This window comes from Oncorhynchus kisutch, linkage group LG26 (genome assembly GCF_002021735.2).
Source record: "Oncorhynchus kisutch isolate 150728-3 linkage group LG26, Okis_V2, whole genome shotgun sequence".
Lineage (NCBI taxonomy): Eukaryota > Metazoa > Chordata > Actinopteri > Salmoniformes > Salmonidae > Oncorhynchus > Oncorhynchus kisutch.
Window position 1 is genome coordinate 19,770,117 of NC_034199.2, and position 21,672 is coordinate 19,791,788.

The window sequence follows — 21,672 nt, forward strand, 5'->3', positions numbered from 1 at the left end:
TTTGCTAGGTAAAGCCCCACCCTTATCTCAGCTCACTGGTCACCATAGCAGCACCCACCCGTAGCACGCAATCCAGCAGGTATATTTCATTGGTCACCCACAAAGCCAATTCCCCCTTTGGCCGCCTTTCCTTCCCGTTCTCTGCTGCCAATGACTGGAACAAACTGCAAAAATCACTGAAGCTGGAGACTAATGTCTCCATCACTTACTTTAAGCATCAGCTGTCAGAACAGCTGACAGATCATTGCACCTGTACATAGCCCATCTGTAAATAGCCCATCCAACTACCTCATCCCCATATTGTTATATATATATTTTTTGCTCCTTTGCACCCCAGTATCTCTACTTGCACATTCATCTTCTGCACATCTATCACTCCAGTGTTTAATTGCTACATTGTCATTACTTCGCCACTACGGCCTATTTATTGCTTTACCTCCCTAATCTTACCTCATTTGCACACACTGTATATTGATTTTTTCTATTGTGTTATTGACTGTACATTTGTTAATTCCATGTGTAACTTTGTGTTGTTGTTTGTGTCGCACTGCTTTGCTTTATCTTGGCCAGGTCGCAGTTGTATATGAGAACTTGTTCTCAACTGGCCTACCTGGTTAAATAAAGGTGAAATAAAAATGATAAAAAATAGACTGTTCTCTCTGATACCGCACGGCAAGCGGTACCTGAGCGCCAAATCTCGGTTCAAGAGGCTTCTAAACAGCTTCTACCCGCAAGCCATAAGACTACTGAACATCTAATCAAATGGATACCCAGACTATTTGCATTGCCTCCACCCTTTTACACTGCTGCTCCTCTCTGTTATTATCTATACATAAGTCACTTTAATAACTCTACTCACATGTATATATTACCTCAATTACCTCGACTAACCGGTGCCCCGCGCATTGACTCTGTACCGGTACCCCCTGTATATAGCCTCACTATTGTTATTTTACTGCTGCCTTTTTAATTATTTGTTACTTTTATTTATTTGGTATTTTTCTTAAAACTGCATTGTTGGTTAAGGGCTTGTAAGTAAGCATTTCACTGTAAGGTCTACACCTGTTGTATTCGGCGCATGTGACAAATACAATTTGATTTGATTTCCCCCTTGTCCTGCCAGGTCAGTACAGATAAGGAGAGGACGAAACACAACAAGAGGCTATTTTCTTACATGGCCTAATGCCTTCTTCAGACTCCTCTCTTGCTCTGCCACTCCCTTTCTATCTCTCTTCACCTCTTCCTTCCTCCCTTCTATCTTCTAGCTCAGTGATATAAGGAAAGAACATGTCTAGAATAGTGTTATAAACTGCACATTTTTCTCTCTGCACCATGGCAAAATGTGTTGAAATTCAGGAAGTTAGCTGATTTCCAGACAAAAAAAGAGGCCGGTGCCCCGGGCCCCAAATGCGTTTGTCAGGCCCTGTGTTGAGGGGATCAGGTTAATCAGAGGTAATAGGCTGTGTGGCAGAGTTTGGCTGTGGAAGATTTGCATAATAGCAAGCCACAGACAGGGATGACGGGAAGCAGCAGGAGTTGGGAAGAAGAAATCATTGGCCGTGTTCCCTTAATCAGTCGTTGCATGCATCACCCAATGATTGCATGCCATGTCATTGACTGTGCGGTTGCGCACCAGATTGCTATACCATATGATGTGGTTTGCTGATGCGTAAAATACCTATCCAGGCATTGTAAGATATGGCATGCATCAGCAACATCTGAGCAGGAGAACGCAAACCTTGTCTGTCCCACAGGTCAATCCACCAGACCAGGCATTTAGCCTACCTCTTTTACCAGGCATTTAGCCTACCTCTTTTTGGGAATGTCAACAACCTTATTTAACCTGACAGTGAACTCAGTGTTAAAGGGCAAAAAATTGGGAAATTGTATGTGTTTAGATATTCATATTTTCTGAGGAGTGGAACATCGCTCTTTGTTCTACTTTATGTTCTTTTTAGTACTATATTGATTACGATATTGTTGGGTTTAGTGCTTGCAAGTAAGGCATTTCACTGTACTTTTGTACATGGCATTAACACTTGAAAATTAGTGTAATTACGGAGGTGAAAAGGAATTAAATCGTGAAGTTACATGATGAGACATCCCTGGATGCGTCCTGCTCTGTACTCCGTGTGTGTAAAGCAATGGAAGCTTTATCAAACACAAATAGATGTCTGCTAATGATCTGCTGCCATCTGTTGGGCAATCTAATTCACAGCAGCAAAAAAAACACGTGCCTACTGTTCCCATCAGCCCCACGGTATATTTCACCGGAAGAAATCTTCGGACTCTTCCTCTTTCCGTCATCGGGGTTTAGGTAGGGGAATGGCGATTTTATTCTCTTCACATAATCCGAGTTAAATCTGGTTTAAAATCCTATCATCCTCTCGAAAATGTAATCAGAACATATATAATAAACACTGCTAAGTATAGTCGTTTTATTATTTAAGCGACAAAATGTGATTATTGCGTTTTAATTCATGGATGAGTGGTGTGTGTATGGGTGTGCAGTGACATGGCCTGTCGTTTTGGTGTACCTTACAGTAGTTGGTCACTAGCCGCTGGTAGCTCGATTTTCTGGTTCGGTGATTTGTTCAGACGTTCTGTATTTATCACGACCGTAGAGCCGCCGGGCAGTTGCAGTAGAGTAGTTCACAATAGATTTTAACCAACGTTTATGTGCATGGTTTCTAGTTGGATGAACTTGTATAGTGTAGTGAGTGTGTTGGCGTCTTAAGTTTTAGAGGTAGCTAACTAGTGTTGGCATGCTAGGAAAATCCGCATGATGTCTGGCTAGCAACCATACACGCAAGTGTATTGTCCATTTTTATTATATAAAGTTTTCAGTTATCAATTCACCTTTCTTGCAGAACAGGATCCCTACTTAATTTCAGAGTTCGTTGGTTAACTAGCTAGGTAGATACTGTACATTTCTTCAGTGGCTAACTGCGTCAAGTGGCAGGTATTTGTTGAGCAAATACAAATAAGAGTAGCTACATAACGTTACACATTCATGAATATGGCGTAACTTGCTATCATGTAGGCTATTGCTAGTATATCTGTTGAACTGTAGAAATCTCTACTTTTATCCTGGCTCTAACAGAATACTCTCAATTTTTCTTTCCAGTCACGATGGGACGTGTTATCAGGGGACAGAGAAAAGGTGCAGGCTCCGTGTTCAAAGCCCACGTGAAGCACAGAAAAGGTGCCGCTAAACTCAGACACATTGACTTCGCAGAACGTCATGGTTACATCAAGGGAATCGTAAAGGTAAGCGCTCTCACAATAGCTTTTGCTGTTAAATATGTTTTCTACAAGGTCCAAAGTTGCGTTTGCCGTGCATTCTTTTAGGTAGTTTATTTTGTGTAACATCCATCTGCTTTGGACCTGACTTTTGTCTCGCTCAGGACATTATCCATGACCCTGGCCGTGGTGCTCCCCTTGCCAAGGTGGCTTTCCGTGACCCCTACCGGTTCAAGAAGAGGACTGAGCTGTTCATTGCTGCTGAGGGCATCCACACCGGACAGTTCATCTACTGTGGCAAGAAAGGTAAGGAATGGAGATTGACACGTACTTGGCAGCCTACAGGTTAACAACCCTGTGTCTAACACATACTATGCTATGCTGGTTAGATGGCAGTTGTCATCCCTTAGGATCTAATCTCCAACTACAATGTGAATTCCTGGTACCTTAATAAATGTTCCCTTCTCAGCTCAGCTGAACATTGGTAATGTTCTGCCTGTGGGCACCATGCCTGAGGGAACCATCATCTGCTGCCTGGAGGAGAAACCTGGCGACAGGGGCAAGCTGGCCAGGGCGTCTGGGAACTACGCCACAGTCATCTCCCACAACCCAGAGACCAAGAAGTCCAGAGTCAAGCTTCCCTCTGGCTCCAAGAAGGTCATTGCTTCTGCTAACAGAGCTGTCGTTGGTAAGAACACAAAATATGACATGTTTGCTGATGCTTTCTGTTTTAATTGGGAGACTTGGATGCATGACCTACATTTTGATCTTTGACCACAAACCTTTGCCAGTGATTCAAACACCCGAGCTGACATGGTATAAATCTGTCGTTCTGCCCCTGAACAGGCAGTTAACCCACTGTTCCTAGACCGTCATTGAAAATAAGAATTTGTTCTTAACGGACTTGCCTAGTAAAATAAGATTGTCAAGTTAACGACCTTCTCTTGGATCCTTGAAGTATAAGGAATCTGCTCTGATTTTCAGCTGCACTATATGCAGTATTTTGGATCGATTTGGTGACTGGTCGTTTTTAGGCAGATGGTTAAGCTAGAGACCAGAAACTTCAGCGGCTACAATTCTGATTTGCTGTTAAGAATACAGGTCATCGCACCTGACATGGTTGCTTTCAGAGCATATTGCCTGGGCAGGAAATCCTGTCCAATGCTTAATGGTTCTCTCTCCTCTGGGCTTCAGGTGTGGTTGCCGGAGGTGGACGTATTGACAAGCCCATCCTGAAGGCCGGTCGTGCCTACCACAAGTACAAGGCCAAGAGGAACTCCTGGCCACGTGTCCGTGGTGTGGCCATGAATGTAAGTGGATATGAAATCTTCTGCATATTTATTTTGGGGTAGGTTCAGGCATTTTCATCCAGCCCTATGTTTAAAAATCTTATGTTCTACCTCAATCTCTGGAAAAATAATTATTTCTCTGCACCTGATGTTTGTAAATGGCCCTTTGCTAACATGTTTAACTTCTTTCTAGCCTGTTGAACATCCCTTCGGTGGTGGTAACCACCAGCATATTGGAAAACCCTCAACTATCAGGAGGGATGCACCCGCTGGTCGCAAGGTCGGTCTCATTGCTGCCCGTCGTACAGGCAGACTGCGTGGAACAAAGACGGTCACGGAGAAGGAGAACTAACTCCCTTTACAATAAAATGTTCCAAGGAAGCTGATCTATGACTCCTTTTGTAGAGCCAGTGTTTGTAACCATGGAGTTGGATACGAGGACAATTCGCTCTGTTTTTGGTAGCACTCAACTAGCAGTGGGGGTTACATTTTATAAAAGTGTAGTAGATTTGAGTGTGGTTGATGGGGCCGGATCACCATAATTCGTCTGCTTAATGGCATTTATCCGAAGCACACATTTTGCAAATTGTTTTTCCCAACCATAAATAAAGGGAGCTTAATCATGGTATCACAAGGTCCGATCTAGTATGCTGCATTTTATAAGCCCAAGTTCAATACACTGCAAAGCATGTAAGATCCTGCATGTAGGTATTGGCCATTTAGTTTTAGGCACATCCTGAGCACCCAGAAAGTAAATAGTTTCAATGTGCATCATGTATTTGCATATATACAAAAGACAGTCAAGATTCCATGTTCTTTATCTGCTAAGGGCAATGCTTTTTTTATTTTATATTTCTGTGCACAAAACCTCTTGAAAGTTCACATCGCGACTGTAGCTCCAGAATTCAACGTCACACCATGGCCAAAACAAAAGTCGGCAAACTGGGCGCAGAACTCTGTTCAGTCAATCTCCATTAAAAATAACACGGACAAATGTTCCTCAAATCAAACATTTCTTTTTGTGAAATACAACAAAATAAATTCTATAAAATAAGAGCAAAATATTTAAATATAATACGGTGTGCAGAATATTTTCATTTGCAGGAGTATTTGGTATTTGACAAATCCAAAAAATACACGGTTAAACTTACCAATTAAATACAGTATTTACTGATGTTTACGTTTAGCTCAAGTTGCAACATGACTAACCAGCCGATATCTTCTAACCCTACTGTGTTCCCATTCTCCCTGGAGGGAGAGGTCTCCGATGCTGCCGCCTGGTGAGCTCCATGAAAGAATGGTAGGGGTCGTCTAAGACTAGGCTCTACCAAAAAGATACAGAAGCAAACCACAGTCTAGTACACATCAGGTAGCCTGGCAGAGCAAATCTGTTGCATATGTTTTTAATTTTCTCAATTCCTATAAACTAAACTGACCGCCGAATGTGAAGTTGGAGGATTTTAACAATGAGCAATTGAAAAGCCACTTATTCTTACATTGGTTCAACAAGGGGTAGATGAGCATTAAAAAAGCCTAAAGGAAGTGTCCTTTAGGATTAAGGACATCAGTTGGGATGACATTTCCCCTTGCGCTACGCTATTCTGGTGAGAAGCCATGCTAAATGTTACAGCATATTATCTATAGCTTCCGAAAGGATTGGATTACCAGAACAAAAATAAAAGGCAAATGAGAGTGCCAGAACAATTTTGCATCACTTTCTCACATCAACCAAAACACTGTAAAAGTTCACCCAACCATTCCATGTCTCACACTAAAACCCCAGCACGTGAGTTGATTTGGCATGGGTCAAGAGGTTGTCAAGGAGCTTAATATGTGTCCTCCTAAAGGTGAATGACCAGTAACTGATGTCAGACCAAATCGCACTGCTGCGCATGGGTGATAAAACAAAAAGGAGTTCTCTTAAGCGTTTTATTTTTTTTGTTATCTCCCAACAGCAAACCTGACAAAGTTACGCTATTGCGGGGTATTAATTTTTTGAACAGTCAAAACATGAACATATTATGTACACCTTTCCGTCATGTAGACAAGCGCATCAGCATCGTCAGGCCTGGGTCATTATGTTTATTACCCCACTGCTGTTGACAGCAGCCAGGCCCCAGTCTGCAGGGCATAAGAACCCAGGGGATAGCACCCCCCCTCCAGACAGGCAGCACAGGAGCAGGCTGGAGGGGGAGAGACTCACAGTAGGGGCCTGGAGAGGAGCTGTGAAGCCTGGCCCTGCCCTGCCGTGCCCTTGAGGCCCCTGATCAGGGGCTCGGTCGGTCGACTGGAGGACGAGAGGAAAGAGAGCAGGACGATGGAGGCACAGCAGAGGGGAGGGCCGGTGTTACTCCTTAGGCGGAGCAGGGGCCAAGGAGGTGGTGGAGGGGACCTCCTCAGTGCTCTCCCAGTTGTCTTGTGCTTGTGGGCCTGTGCCGGGCACAGGGCCTGGGACTGGGGCAGAGGAAGGGACAGGGCGCTGGGGGTTGTTCATGTGCTGGGCAGCTGGGCCTGTGTACGGCTGCCCGTGGGGGTGGTTGTTCTGCTGGGGAATGAGAAAACAATCAGTTTTTTGTAAAAACTACTGATATGCGGTGTAACTTGACCCAAAATGTCTGCCATAGGTTCTTCAATTGTTGAGAAGTCTCTGTTTACATGGCTCCTTAAAAGTCTAAATATCATGCTGCTTCTACAATATAGTAGATGTGTACCTGCTGAAACTGTGTCGTAGTCCCCGGAGACGAATGAGGGTAGAGGGAGATGTCATCTGGAGGGGAGGTGTCCTGATCTTCCGGGGCTTCCTGGTCATCGGGCTCCTGGGAAATGAAGTCAAAGAATAGTTTTATTCCCTATACATTTTTCTACCTAACACCAACATTCACACACAGCTCAAGTCTATGGACCCAATAGCAGACCAAAGAGTCTGTTAATATGCCTTTGCCCTGAATGGGAACGTTGTCCTACTTTAGCATATTTTAACAGAATGAGATGAAAGCGAGGCACATGCTGTGTAGGAGAGTGTGACAGCCTTGGATGTAATAATATCAACTGACAGAGGTATACATAGAAAAGAGACTTTGTTATGTGAGTGGGTGTTATTCTCCGCTAGCGAGCTTCTCCACAGTGTGGTGGGTGACATGCTTTTAACGAGCTCATGTTTCCATATAACACCAACGGGACTGGGGCCAGAGCTGTTCTTATAATGTTGATATGGGCTAATTTGAAGGGTCTAATACTAGATGCGAATGCACTGGATCCGAGAAAAACTGAAGGATTTAAACACACTGCTTTCAGTTTGTTCAATCCATGATAGTTCTGTGGCAGTTAGGCCAGTGTTATCTTTAGACTAGCATCTTTGTGCTTGCATCAACTGGCCCTGTGTCTATGATGATTCGGTCTGCTTATAAAGACCGCCTGACACACGACAACATCCAGCTGAACACATTACAACATGTGACCAGACAAACCAGGGATAGAGAACAGCTTGTGTGTTAGTCTAAGTGGGGTAGAGGTAGGTTGATGATATAACAAACTTATTGTACTGGAAATGTGCCTGAAAACATGCACTCAATACTACTACAGACCCCTATTGTAATCCTACAATAACGTGTGGGTAAAGTAGGTGCTGCCTATCGTCAATTAAACTTGTGCTCCAAAGACATGCTTTTTCTAAACTAGTGATTCCATCTGTCCAGATTTATTATAAAATTGGACATGCATATAGATGGGTTACAATTCTAACTGTATGCAAGGCAAAGTTTCCGATAAAAACAATCAACATGGGCCTCCCGAGTGGCGCAGTGGTCTAAGGCACTGCAATGCTAGCTGTGCCACTAGAGATTCTGGGTTAGAGTCCAGGCTCTGTCGCAGCCAGCCACGCCTGGGAGACCCATGGGGCGGCGCACAATTGGCCCAGTGTCGTCCGGGTTAGGGGAGGGTTTGGCCGGCAGGGATGTCCTTGTCCCATCGCGCACTAGCGACTCCTGTGGCGGGCCGGGCACAGTGCATGCTGACATGGTTGCCAGGTGTACGGTGTTTCCTCCAACACGTTGGTGCGGCTGGCTTAAGGTTAAGTGGGCATTGTGTCAAGAAGCAGTTGAGTAGTGTTTCAGAGGACGCAAGGCTCTCGACCTTCGCCTCTCCCAAGTCCGTACGGGAGTTGCAGCGATGAGACAAGACTAACTACCAATTGGATAAAACGAAATTGGGGAGAAAAAGGGGTTTTAAAAAAATGTATATATATTTAAAAAAATACAATCAGCATTAAGACGTGAACTGTTCATTAGCGATATATTAACACATGCCATTACATGGCTGATGCACAAACAACAGGTTGCCCCTATGTAGACCTAGTCTCAACACAAAAACAACATCACTTGAACACACAGTAAGTACACTACATGACATCAACACTAGGCTAGCACCTCATCATCCACTATAGCCAAGGCTAAGAGTTTTCGATCAGTTGTGTCATAAGGCCAGTCACACCGCAGGTTGAGTTTGCTTTGGGAGGAGGAACAAACGGTATCGATTGGATTAACAGTGTTACGTTGAGATGGAGAACCAATAAAACGTAAGGGAAGCCAGGAAGTCAGTGCTGCTTTAGGTAACCAATGGGACACTGCTACCGGACTGGAAAGAGGAAACGTTTGCTCTCTGTTTGCTGCTCATAGATACTCAGAAAGGATTTTTTGGTTGAATCATTTGCACCATCACAAAATTTCAAAATCACTTTTGGGAGCAGCACGCAAACAGCCGAGCAGACATCTCGTCACTGCCATCTGTTATTGTCCTGCTCCAATACTCCAGACTGTGTGTGTGTTGTTACTGCCCAGACTACTCTCCTCGTGTCACTGTGCTAGTGGACAGCAGTAACATCGCCCTGTATGGAACATCTAGAGAGAGTGGAGGAGGAGAAGGGTGGCTGTGGCGGTTATGTATGAGGGCTTACAGTGTGCTGCTGTCCTGTCCCTTCCCCTGGCAAAAGCTGCTGTGGCGAGGACGATTTCCGCATGGCAGCATCTTCTTCAGACACCGCCTCACCGTGCTTCGTTAAGTGACACTAGTTTGAAATAGCATTATTGATATCATTGCATAATATATACAGGTGTCAATAAACGATGCTTTCAAGTGGATTTCTTCGTAGATTTTTTTTTTTTTAAAGTAGCATATCATTTCATTTCTATCATATCGCTATTTATGATAAGGATCAATTAGGCTGGACATAATGTACACCGAGCTTCAGCAAATACAACTTTGTAACACAAATAAGGGAAATTATAGAAAAAGAGTATTGTAATAATGTTAGCTTACAATATACTATGGGCGTATAAACTGGAAATAAAATGTGTCAAAAACTCAAAGCCCTTGCCTATAGTAAAAACATGTATAAATTCTGAAGATTACAAAAATACTTAAGAAATCATTTCCCAGCAGATTACAGTTCAGTTTCCAAAATAACCTTTGCGCTAACTTGGAACTCTCAACTGTAGCTTTAAAAACATTCAGTTCCAGTAACACTTGAAAATAGTTGAGACAGAGAAGAGTGAAAAAACAGATGGTTAGCGTCAACATGTTAACAATACATCACAAAGAAAATGGTATAGTTTATGTATTGCTGCATATTGAGGTCCCACATAATCAACACTGCTCTGTTTTACAAATTCATTAACACTATTATTACAACAGGCAAGCTCCGCGTCTCCACATTACATCATTTTAACTCTGTAGGTCAAAACCAACAAGGTCAGAATGATGCATCCTTCAAAAAGACACCACTTTTTTGGAGGGACTTTCCAATACTGACCTTTCTCTACTACAACTACTACCATTTCGGCCATGCATCCATGTTAGATACTACTGTATTACCTTTGTGTTGTGTGTGTGTGCATCATTTGGTGTGAGTCTTACCTCCTCAGGGCAGAGTTCACAGGCCTTGGCCAGGGTCATGCGTGCGGAGTGCGAGCGCTCCAGGAAGTATCCGTTGGAGGTCTCGTTGCTCTGGACTGGGGGAGACCAGTTGTTGTAGGTGTACTGAGGGTTCCCTGTGTAGGGCCTCCTCTCCAGCTCGTCACCGAGCCACTCCACTGCCCACGTCCACTTACGCTTCAGGTCCCCGTTACTCTGCAGGACAGAGAAACACATACTATTACTAAGAGTGCTTATGAATTACCTTTTTCCTTCCGTTGCAATTCTGAATCCTGAAAATATGATTTCATTTTTAAAAATAAAAAGATCAATGAAGGGCTATTTACAGAATAAAATTACTCCTAGATTCAGACTAGAGATGGGCATTTGACATTCAATAAATTAATTAAGCCCTAATCTATGGGCAGGGGCGCAGCCATGGGTGGGTCTTGTTGGGCACAGGCCCACCCCACTGGGGAGCCTGGCCCAGCCACTGGGGAGCCAGGTCCAGCCAAACAAAATGAGATTTCCCCACAAAGGGCTTTATTACAGACAGAAACACTCCTCAGTTTCTGGGCTCCCGAGTGACACAGTGGTCTAAAACACTGCATCTCAGTGCAAGAGGCGTCACTGCAGTCCCTGGTTCGAATCCAGGCTGCATCACATCCGGCTGTGATTGGGAGTCCCATAGGGCGATTGGCCCAGCGTCGTCCGGGTTTGGCCGGAGTAGGCCGTCATTGTAAATAAGAATTTGTTCTTAAATGACTTGCCTAGTTAAACGAAGGATACATTTATTTATTTTTATTTACAAAAACTCATCAGCTGTCCGGGTGGCTGGTCTCAGACGATCCAGTAGGTGAAATAGCTGGATGTGGAGGTCCAGGGCTGGCGTGGTTACACGTGGTCTGAGGTTCTGAGGCCGGTTGGACGTACTGTCAAATTCTCTAAAATGACGTTGGAGGAGGTTTATGGTAGAGAAATATACATTATTTTCTCTGGCAACAGCTCTGATGGGCATTCCTGTAGCCAGCATGCCAATTGCACCCTCCCTCAAAACTTGAGATATCTGTGGCATTGTGTTGTGTGACAAAACTGCACATTTTAGAGTGGCCTTTTATTGTACCCCAGCACAAGGTGCACCTGTGTATTTAGCATGCTGTTTAATCAGCTTCTTGATAATCCATCCACCTGACAGGATTGGTATATCTTGGCAAAGGAGAAATGCTCACTAACAAGGATGTAAAGAAATTTGTGAGAAATAAGCTTTTTGTGTGTATGGAACATTTCTGGGATATTTTACTTCAGCTCATGAAACATGGGACCAACACTTCACATGTTGCGTTCATATTTTTGTTTAGTATAGAACTCAAGGCCTGTATTTTTAGAATACATGTCCCGCAATAAAAACATAGAATTGAAATAAATCACATTTATCTATAGGCCTATGCCAACAATGCCTAATTTGTCTAACCATTACAGATAAATCGTAATTGCTCAATTGCCCCATATATACACAGTGTACAAAACAATAGAAACAGCTGCTCTTTCCATGACATGGACTGTCCAGGTGAACCCAGGGGAAAGCCACGAGCACACCTCTTAAAACCACTTCAATCAATGAATGTAGATGGGGGGAGGAGTTGAAGAAGGCTTTTTAAGCCTCGAGACAATTGAGACGTGGATTGTGTATGTGTGCCATTCAGAGGGTGAATGGACAAGACAAAATATTTAAGTGCTTTTGAACAGGGTATTGTAGTACTTGCCAGGTGCACCGGTTTCAGTGTGTCAAGAACTGCACCGTTGCTGGGTTTTTCACACTAAACAGTTTCCTGTGTGTATTAATAATGTTCCACTTAAAGGACATCCAGCAAACTTGACAACTGTGGGAAGCACTGGAGTCAACATGGGCCAGCATCCCTATGGAATGCTCGACACCTTGTAGTCCATGTCCTGACAAATTGAGGCTGTTCTGAGGGCAAAAGGGGGTGCAACTCAATATTAGGAAGGTGTTCCTAATGTTGTGTACACTCAGTGAATATTCAGTCAATAAATAAGCGCCATAAATAAGTGCCATTTACAGATACACTATGCAGAATTCGCTACGCCATTTCCTGGTTGTTAAAATTAGAATAGTTAGCCTAATTCGAGTTTGTGAGACAAAACAAGCAAGTATAGTGTATCAAAATGTTTACTTATTAAGTATTCAACCCCTTTGCTATGGCAAATCTAAATATGTTCAAGAGTACAAATGTGCTTAACAAGTCACAATAAGTTGCATGACCTCACTGAATAAAAAATAAATGAAAAAGAAAGTAACGGAATGGAGCTATGGGGTTGAGATCTGGAGACTGGCTAGGCCACTCCAGGACCTTGAAATGCTTCTTACGAAGCCACTCCTTCATTGCCCGGGCGGTGTGTTTGGGATCATTGTCATGCTGAAAGACCCAGCCACGTTTCATCTTCAATGCCCCTGCTGATGGAAGGAGGTTTTCACTCAAAATCTCACGATACATGCCCCCATTCATTCTTTCCTTTACACGGATCAGTCGTCCTGGTCCCTTTGCAGAAAAACAGCCCCAAAGCATGATGTTTCCACCCCCATGCTTCACAGTAGGTATGGTGTTCTTTGGATGCATCTCAGCATTCTTTGTCCTCCAAACACGACGAGTTTAGTTTTTACCCAAAAAGTTATATTTTGGTTTCATCTGACCAAATGACATTCTCCCAATCTTCTTCTGGATCATCCAAATGCTCTCTAGAAAACTTCAGACGGGCCTGGACATGTCCTGGCTTAAGCAGGGGGACACGTCTGGCACTGCAGGATTTGAGTCCCTGGCGGCGTAGTGTGTTACTGATAGTAGGCTTTGTTACTTTGGTCCCAGCTCTCTGCAGGTCATTCACTAGGTCCCCCCGTGTGGTTCTGGGATCTTGTGATCATTTTGACCCCACGGGGTGAGATCTTGCGTGGAGCCCCAGATCGAGGGAGATTATCAGTGGTCTTGTATGTCTTCCATTTCCTAATAATTGCTCCCACAGTTGATTTCTTCAAACCAAGCTGCTTACCTATTGCAGATTCAGTCTTCCCAGCCTGGTGCAGGTCTACAATTTTGTTTCTGGTGTCCTTTGACAGCTATTTGGTCTTGGCCATAGTGGAGTTTGGAGTGTGACTGTTTGAGGTTGTGGACAGGTGTCTTTTATACTGATAACAAGTTCAAACAGGTGCCATTAATACAGGTAACGAGTGGAGGACAGAGGAGCCTCTTAAAGAAGAAGTTACAGGTCTGTGAGAGCCAGAAATCTTGCTTGTTTGTAGGTGACCAAATACTTATTTTCCACCATAATTTGCAAATAAATTCATAAAAAATGTGATTTTCTGTATTTTTTTTCTCATTTTGTCTGTCATAGTTGAAGTGTACCTATGATGAAAATTACAGGCCTCTCTCATCATTTTAAGTGGGAGAACTTGCACAATTGGTGCCTGACTAAATACTTTTTTGTCCCACTGTATACAGACGTTCCAACTTTGTACATTCTGCCCGTTCTTTGGAATTTTCTAAAATGGATGAACAACTCCACATTGAACACTGCATGGTGATTAATTACGGCCGCGACATCGGTTTGGTGAGTAGGCCTATGCTTAATGATTCTGATGAAAATATGCTCTTTGTCTTAATAAACAAATGTTTTAGTGTATTTTCAGTGTGGAACCTGTCTATGTTTAGGGGGATTATAGCCTAGACTAACCAATTATATACTAGCAGTTCGCAAAGTAGCCTAAGCGGAAAATAGACGGGACGCAATTATTCCAAAACTGCTGCACGTTATTGGAACACATTTTCCTACTTCAATCAACCAGTCCATTTTGAATTTGTGATAAAGCTGTAGTCATTTGGCAAGGAATGTAGCTTGTGTATCCCATCAGTTAGATATGTTTTTCATAGGCATTTATTTCTGTAAGCCAAACAGGATCTTGGGTGTGCACTCAGCACGTGTGTTTGTGTGTGTGTGTGTGTGTGTGTGTGTGTGTGTGTGTGTAGGGAGCAGTCGGAACGCAATTGAGTGACTGACACACGGAGGGGAAAGGGAATTTAGGGAGAAAAATTGTGCAATGCTTGGCTTGGTCTCCTTTTTTGTTATGCCCCGCAAATGCACAAATGGAACACTAGAGTCATAGCAAATTAATGTCGTCTTCAAGACAAAATGTCATTTGCCCGTTCGGGCAGCCACAATGCACATTCCACTAAATAGTTTGTGTTTGAAAACATTTAGATCTTTGGTTAAAGATGGAGCTTTGAAGTCGGTTTGAGTACTAGATTACTCATGCCCATCCCTAATTCAGATGGTAGCATAGTGTAGTTGTGTCTCTTATACCTGAAGTATCTGGTAGGCCACAGAGCAGTTGCTAAAGAGGGCTACCATGCACTTGATACACTGGTAGGCCCGTTTCTGGTAGTGGTTCTTGGAGCGCTGGATGGTGTCAAATAGGCCATCCCTGTCATCTGGTATACCCTTCAGCACGTTGTGGATCCTACACAACCAAGCAGGGAGAGAAAAAACAGAGCAGGAATTATGATGTTGGCACAACAGAAAATCAACCAGAGACGAAATTCCAAACAGGGAAACCAGCCATTCCTAGAGGGCCACAAGGGTGTGCCATTTTTTGTCCCAGCCCACAATTAAAATAATTAAAAATTGAGGTAATTAGTTAATCACAAATGTTGAATTTGCTCAAATTTGGCCCTAGATAAAGATCTATTCTATTTTAAAAGCAGTGCATTGAATTACAGGCAGACTATGCTTTGATTGTAATGGATGGAAACACAAAATTATGTTTTAATAGCATTTTCAACATAAACACCAAAAAAAGTCACTAACATACAATGCTCCCAATGTTTAAGTAGGCCTACTCCCTCTTATCAATGCACACACACCCTCTTATCACACACACACACACACACACACACACACACACACACACACACACACACACACACACACACACACACACACACACACACACACACACACACACACACACACACACACACACCTTTAAGTACTGTTAAAGCTTCAGGCATTCTAAATGAGTGTAACTATAGGAAAAAATAACTGTCTCTATGGATACAAAGAACAAAGAGATTTTAAACGTGTCCAACAATGTTATGAAAACCCTGTACTGTTCAGATAACTTTACACACATAGGCCTACACTCTCCCTCCCACACACCCCACTCTTGCATATGCAGCCTACCATTGAAGCATCTCTTTGAGTAGCCTATTCCTTTTCAGTTTTTCCTGTGCCATCCAAATTTGTGCATAGCCTAGACAGTGGTCAAGTTATCCGGTTGGTAGCTAGCTAGCTAGCTAACATGACTAGCTAGCTAAACAATGTTATAAAACAAAAAAAATGGTGTCCTGCGAGTAGGTTAAAAAGCCTGTGATAGGCGCACAAATCTGCAGCAGAAAGAAAAACTTAGCTCCGGTAATATTGTGCATAACTTCTACATGATTTTGGCTAGAGGCACACGGTCTTCAGCTATGTAAAGGCGCAACCATTGATTGTAGATGTGTTCCGTGTGGAAACACATGCACCTTAAATAAAAGGCTCCGTTTAGTGAAGAAGAAGCATGATAAACTTTGACAGCCCTAGTACACACTAGGTTGGGACAAAAATCCTGAGTCCACTGAGTGACCCTTTCCAGATCAAAGTGAGGAGCAAAGATATGATGCTGCCCCCCGGGTCTGACCTACCTGTGAGTCTGCCAGGAGTCCTCAATGAGCAGGATCTGCAGCAGCAGGTCCAGGTAAGGCCTCAGCTCGTAGGTGTACGAGTACGCCACCTGGGGGATAACAAAACACACACTATCAATAAGATCTAGCACACATCTTATTAACGGAAATATGTCCAATAGGAAGACATAAAGACCAGTCGGAGAAATTGATTGTAGGAGGAGGAGACTTGGGGCTTCTGAGATGCAATAGTTTCCCACCTCATTGTATGGAACACTTCTAAATGTGACTTCACGGGCAGCTTCATTAAATAGTATCCGCAAAACACCAGTCTCAACATCAACAGTGAAGAGGCGACTCCGGGATGCTGGCCTTCTAGGCAGAGTTCCTCTGTCCAGTGTCTGTGTTCTTTTGCTCATCTTAATCTTTTCTTTTTATTGGCCAGTCTGAGATATGGCTTTTTCTTTGGAACTCTGCCTAGAAGGCAACATCCCGGAGTCGCCTCTTCACTTGGATCAGTTAACACAACGTGCCATTGGAACACAGTTGTGATGGTTGCTGATAAACGGGCCTCTGTACGCCTGTATGTAGATTTTCCATCATTTTTTCTTCTTTTTTTCCTCAAAATCTGCCGTTTCTAGCTAGAATAGTAATTTTCAACATTAACAATGTCTACACTGTATTTCTGATCAATTTGATGTCATTTTAAAATGGACAGAAAATGTGCTTTTCTTTCAAAAACAAGGACATTTCTAAGTGACCCCAAATTTTTGAACAGTAGAGTATATATTTACAAAAAAAGATACGGGGGATTGGAAATGATGCAGACAATTACAGTGATAGAAGCCATAATATATCTGTAATATTAAAGCTGACCTACCCACTAAAAATATATATACTTATATCTGTAAAACCTGTCTAGTTTGTGTGGGGGTGTGTGTGTGTGTGGTCTTGCTCTTCTACCCTCGTGGGGACCTGAAATCCCCAAAAGTCCCCACAAGGATAGGAAAACAAGGAAAATTGTCCCTTGTGGGGACTTCACACGCCTCTACGAGGACAAAAGCTAAGGGGTTAGGATTAGGGTTAGGTGTTAAGTATAGGGAAAATAGGATTTAGAATGGAAATAAATTGTAGGTCCCCACGAGGACAGAAAAACAAGTGTGTGTGTGTGTGTCCATCTGTGTTTTCACCAGTTTTAACACTTACCTGCCAGAGCAGCTCTGATAGTACAGTGGAGGAGAACTGGGGGTTTTCCCAGCAGCTGAAGCGCAGCAGCTTGACTGTCTCCTCTGAGTTGCTGCAGTCCTCAATGATCTTTTTTACGTAGCTGGTCCTTACGAACAGGATCTCTCCCACCAGCTGCTGCACGGGCATCACCGGGGTGGTCTGGTTGGCATCACCGTACGGGTTAGGGAGAGGGGGGTTACCTGGATGTAGAGAGAAAGAGGGAGAGAGAGAATGACAATGAATTTATTTTTATATATTTTTTTATTATTTTTTACCTTTATTTAACTAGGCAAGTCAGTTAAGAACAAATTCTTATTGTCAATGACGGCCTAGGAACAGTGGGTTAACTGCCTGTTCAGGGGCAGAACGACAGATTTTGTACCTTGTCAGCTCTGGGATTTGAACTTGCAACCTTTCGGTTACTAGTCCAATGCTCTAACCACTAGGCTACACTGCCGCTACACTGCCGCCCCAATATGACTCAGGTGTTACTGGTTCGTCTTTGTCCGTTGACCATAGGTCACGACCCCTCACCCCTGAGTGAACTCACCATTGATGGAGGACTGCATGCGCGCGGCCACGTCACAGCAGCGCACCAGTTGGGAGACTACGGTGTACAGTTTGCCTAGTTCAGCATACTGGTACTTTATGGGAGGGCCAGGCCCCTCGTCTAAAGCCACCAGCATGAACGTAGCTGGGACACTCAGCTTCAACAACTGGGTCTTCTCTGCCAGCCCTGGAGAAGGGTGGGACGGAGGGTATAAGGAAGAGAAGGAGAGCGAGGCAAGAGAAATTAATAGCCAGTGAGCCATACTCTTCCTCAAGGGGTTGAGAGAGCAGGTGTGTATGGCAGGCTGTGTGTGTGTGTTCCTTACCCAGGTTGGCATACATAACGAAGAGGTTGAAGTACTGCTGCAGGTGTCGGCCGTGCTCTGACACCTCTCTCCTGAGCAGGTTCAATACAGTCCTCAACAGGTGGTCACTGAGACTCAGGTTATCACATGCCTGACACACACACACACAGAGACAGAGAGAGAGAGAGAGAGAGAGAGAGAGAGAGAGAGAGAGAGAGAGAGAGAGAGAGAGAAAGAGAGGGGGGAGAGAGAGAAAGAGAGGGGGAAGTTAAAACATATTCCACAAGAACAGAGAAAAGTTGCTTGTATGGGGTAATGCTCAGTATGCATGAAACGGGGGGGGGGGGGGGGGGGGGACATTTGAAAACAGAAGCTGAAAACAAGAGTTCTTATTGGACAATTCCAGGTAGTACCTGCTCTGTTTCAAAATGTTTCACCCGTTTCATGCCTACGGAACACCATCCTGACAGTTTGTGTTTTAGGAATAGGAGAACCAGCCCATTCACCTGTGGTTGGGTGGAGGCTCCGACAGGAGAGGCAGTGGGGGAGGGGCAGGGTCCGTCTTGCAGGGAGAAGTGTGCAATGAAGACGATGAGTTTGGCAAACGCTCCCCGGACCTCGGCACTGGGGCACTCCAGCAGGTACTCGGAGAAGCGGTTGGTGTAGGCAAACAGGAAGTTGTGTGCAAACCAGTAGCGTACATTCTTACTGTGTCTCAGCAGGACGCAAAGTGCATCATACCTGGGGATGGAGAGAGAGATACACACGTGATTAGAGAAAGGGGAGAGGAGAGAGGGATGCGTCAACGGATGAAGGAAGCAGGGGTAGTTTCAGAAGGGGAGAGAATGATGCAAGGGAGAGTGGAGATAAAGAGTGAGGAGGAGAAAGGGGAGACTGATGAGACAGGGATAGAAAGGAATAACAAAACAAAGAATAACAAAACAAACATCCTTCACTCAGGTCAACATCTGTACACAGGTCAAAGTTGAAAGGTGAGACAGACAGTACTCACCAGTCACTGGCGGGCCCCCTCACTACTTTCTTGGTGTGGAACCCAGTGCTGAATAGGAACTTAGCAGCCAGCTGAACACTAATCATAGCCATCTCCTCCGCCTCAGGCAGTAGATGGTCTTGTCCTGATTCAACCAAACAACATAAACATTGCTTCAGACTTCAGTCACAAATTAGTATTAAAGTTCCAAATGGAACATTTCAATGAAAAAAGGAAAGAAAATTCAATGTTTCTTCTCTAAATGCAAATTAGTGAAGGATTAAGTTGGTATTGAATAATATTCAGCAAGAGACTATTCCTGTGCTTCACAGACCGAAATATTTCAATTTCAAAGTTAATGTGTGAGTCAGTCACTGGAGCCGAATCCGAGAATCTCATCACTGTTCAAATAGAGCCGTATGACCTAATTCGCTGCTTACTTCTAAATGAGAGGCTGAAATTGGGGACATTGACGAGAACAGTTGTCCGTTTGCACACAAGACACTAAAAAGAAACAAACGCATCCTAACAAACCTCACCCTCCTACACACACACACACACACACACACACACACACACACACACACACACACACACACACACACACACACACACACATACGAGATGAAGCAATTCATCCCGACCAAGTGCTTTTACACTGATGGCTAACCCTGCAGTAGTCAGTTCATTTCCCTGTGCCTGTTGTGCAACAGACAGACAGACAGCAGTACACTGTGGCCTGGCTGGCTGGCTGCATTAATAATGCAGAAGGCAGAGGAAACTGCTGCAGTTTATAGTCAGCTCTTTCCTTCTTCATACAACTCTCTACGGGGGCGGTGAAGTTGAATACATCTCCAACACAGTGTTACCAGTGGTAAGATTAAAACGAGGGGGGCTTTGTCATCTTTTTAAATATTGAGAGGAATGAAAGCATCTGCTATTAAAGCAAAAGTCATGTCGCTGTTACAGTGATTAAAAGCCTTGTTATGGTACTACGGTGAGAGGTTGGATCATTCACAGTGCACAAATGAAAAAGGCAAATCACAGTAATATCAATCTCACTTCTTGGGTTGTACACATTAGCAGGGGAAATAACAGGGGAGAACAAAGGAGACAAACAAAACCTCAGAGTAGCAGCAACACCCACCCCGAGAAGAGCTCTAAAACTCAAAAGGAGGTATTCTGAAGCGCGCGTGTGTGTGTGTGTGTGTGTGTGTGTGTGCGTGTGTGTGTTCCAGTTACCTGGCGGTGGGTTTAAATAGACACTGTTACAGGTCAGAAGTTTCTTAACAAACTGGAAATACTCCAGGCTGTACTGCATACGGTTGTGCATGAACTGCACATTCTGCTTGCGCACGCTGCACTCGATCACGTTGGGCATCTTGACCTGGTGCGGCGGCTTGTTGTTGGACGAGGATGAGATGGTCAGCTCCTGAATGTACTTGACCAGCTCGCTGTCCTTGTCCAGTGAGTCCATCCGCTCGTAGAAGAGGATGTATGCGTTCCACCAGCGCTTCTGACGCCGGTACGACATCCTCTTCATCATGTGGTCAAACACCTCGCCCATGTACTCCCCTCCGAAGCACTGGTTCTTCATCTCCTCCTCGTCGTCCATCTTGCACTCCGTCACGTCGCCATCGTCAAACTTGTACCAGCGGTTCCGCTCGCCGTCTGCCCCGCCCACGTTCCTCTGTGTGATGTAGGAGTAGTAGTGTCCGCCGCTGGCCTGGCCTGAGTGGACCAGCACCCCAACCAGGCGGTACTTGGAGCTGCCTGGGGGCTCTGGTTCAGAGGGCTCGTTCTGCTGGATCACCTGAGGGCAGGACACAATAATTGATGTTGAAGTGAACAACTTAATTGGTTCGTTTAAAGGGACAGTTCACTCCAAAGTGAGGTATGAAGACATCTGACACTGATTTTTTGGAGTGAATTGTCCCTTCAAATGGGATCCCATCTGAATTAATTTACATAAAATATTTCTCATTTCAACTATCTGAAATGTTAGAACGACAACTACAACATTATAAAATCATTAAAATAGACATTTACTCCGTATTTCTACACACAATGTAATAATCTGTGTCATCTTCATGTCATCCCTAACCTGGTTCTCTGGGTTGACGTCGTCCCCCTCCAGCTTGGCCACCCCGGCTACTGTGTAAGGCTCCATGTCCAGCTCCCTGGGGAACTCAAAGTAGTCGTTGAACTTGATGGCACACTCCCTCTCCCAGTCGTAGTCAAACCTCTTCAGCTGGATGGCCAGCACTGGGGGAAGCTTCTTGATCAGCAGCCGCTTCACTGTGTCCACCTGGAGGGTGGGGGGGAGACGAGCAAACACGTTACTGCTACTAGCCTTCTGGTCAGGGGGCCTAAGGTAACCCTCCTCCCGGAGACCTACTGGGCAAGCAGGCTTTTGCTACAACCCTGGAAAG

General features: G+C 44.2%; 2 protein-coding genes across 9 annotated transcripts in view; one reads left to right on the forward strand and one right to left on the reverse strand.

Annotated features, from left to right (window-relative positions):
- The first annotated feature begins 2,274 nt into the window (after positions 1–2,274).
- rpl8 (ribosomal protein L8) lies at positions 2,275–4,918 on the forward strand. 2 transcript variants are annotated; one of them, XM_020461820.2, is made up of 6 exons: positions 2,275–2,317; positions 3,128–3,270; positions 3,408–3,549; positions 3,713–3,931; positions 4,438–4,553; positions 4,726–4,918. In XM_020461820.2, exons 2-6 carry the CDS (start codon positions 3,133–3,135, stop codon positions 4,882–4,884), a joined length of 774 nt encoding a protein of 257 aa, XP_020317409.1. In that variant the 5' UTR covers positions 2,275–2,317; positions 3,128–3,132; the 3' UTR covers positions 4,885–4,918. The 2 variants fall into 2 exon arrangements, with proteins under 2 accessions (XP_020317409.1, XP_020317408.1); XM_020461819.2 differs by having other exon boundaries at positions 2,295–2,395.
- Positions 4,919–5,345: 427 nt separating this feature from the next.
- The window catches only part of LOC109871045 (ubiquitin specific peptidase 9 X-linked), an 83,063-nt gene continuing 66,736 nt past the window's right edge, over positions 5,346–21,672 (reverse strand). For 4 of the 7 annotated variants that reach the window (XM_031805939.1, XM_031805938.1, XM_031805937.1 and 1 more), the window contains 13 exons: positions 21,345–21,548; positions 20,483–21,053; positions 19,262–19,385; positions 18,756–18,990; positions 18,271–18,400; positions 17,946–18,131; positions 17,375–17,595; positions 16,190–16,278; positions 14,811–14,967; positions 10,443–10,655; positions 9,484–9,594; positions 7,244–7,348; positions 5,346–7,077 (listed from right to left, as the gene is read on the reverse strand). In XM_031805939.1, coding sequence (XP_031661799.1) covers positions 6,880–7,077; positions 7,244–7,348; positions 9,484–9,594; positions 10,443–10,655; positions 14,811–14,967; positions 16,190–16,278; positions 17,375–17,595; positions 17,946–18,131; positions 18,271–18,400; positions 18,756–18,990; positions 19,262–19,385; positions 20,483–21,053; positions 21,345–21,548 — 2,544 coding nt within the window. In that variant the 3' untranslated portion in view covers positions 5,346–6,879. The remainder of the gene's footprint in view (positions 7,078–7,243; positions 7,349–9,483; positions 9,595–10,442; positions 10,656–14,810; positions 14,968–16,189; positions 16,279–17,374; positions 17,596–17,945; positions 18,132–18,270; positions 18,401–18,755; positions 18,991–19,261; positions 19,386–20,482; positions 21,054–21,344; positions 21,549–21,672) is intronic. The other 3 variants (XM_031805940.1, XM_031805935.1, XM_031805936.1) reach the window with 2 other exon arrangements.

Excerpts from the sequence above, each read along its gene's own strand:
- rpl8 (XM_020461820.2), top strand. The coding sequence starts at position 3,133 with ATGGGACGTGTTATCAGGGGACAGAGAAAAGGTGCAGGCTCCGTGTTC. Across the intron at positions 3,550-3,712 it reads CATCTACTGTGGCAAGAAAG|CTCAGCTGAACATTGGTAAT; the intron begins GTAAGGAATGGA and ends TTCCCTTCTCAG. Across the intron at positions 4,554-4,725 it reads TCCGTGGTGTGGCCATGAAT|CCTGTTGAACATCCCTTCGG; the intron begins GTAAGTGGATAT and ends ACTTCTTTCTAG.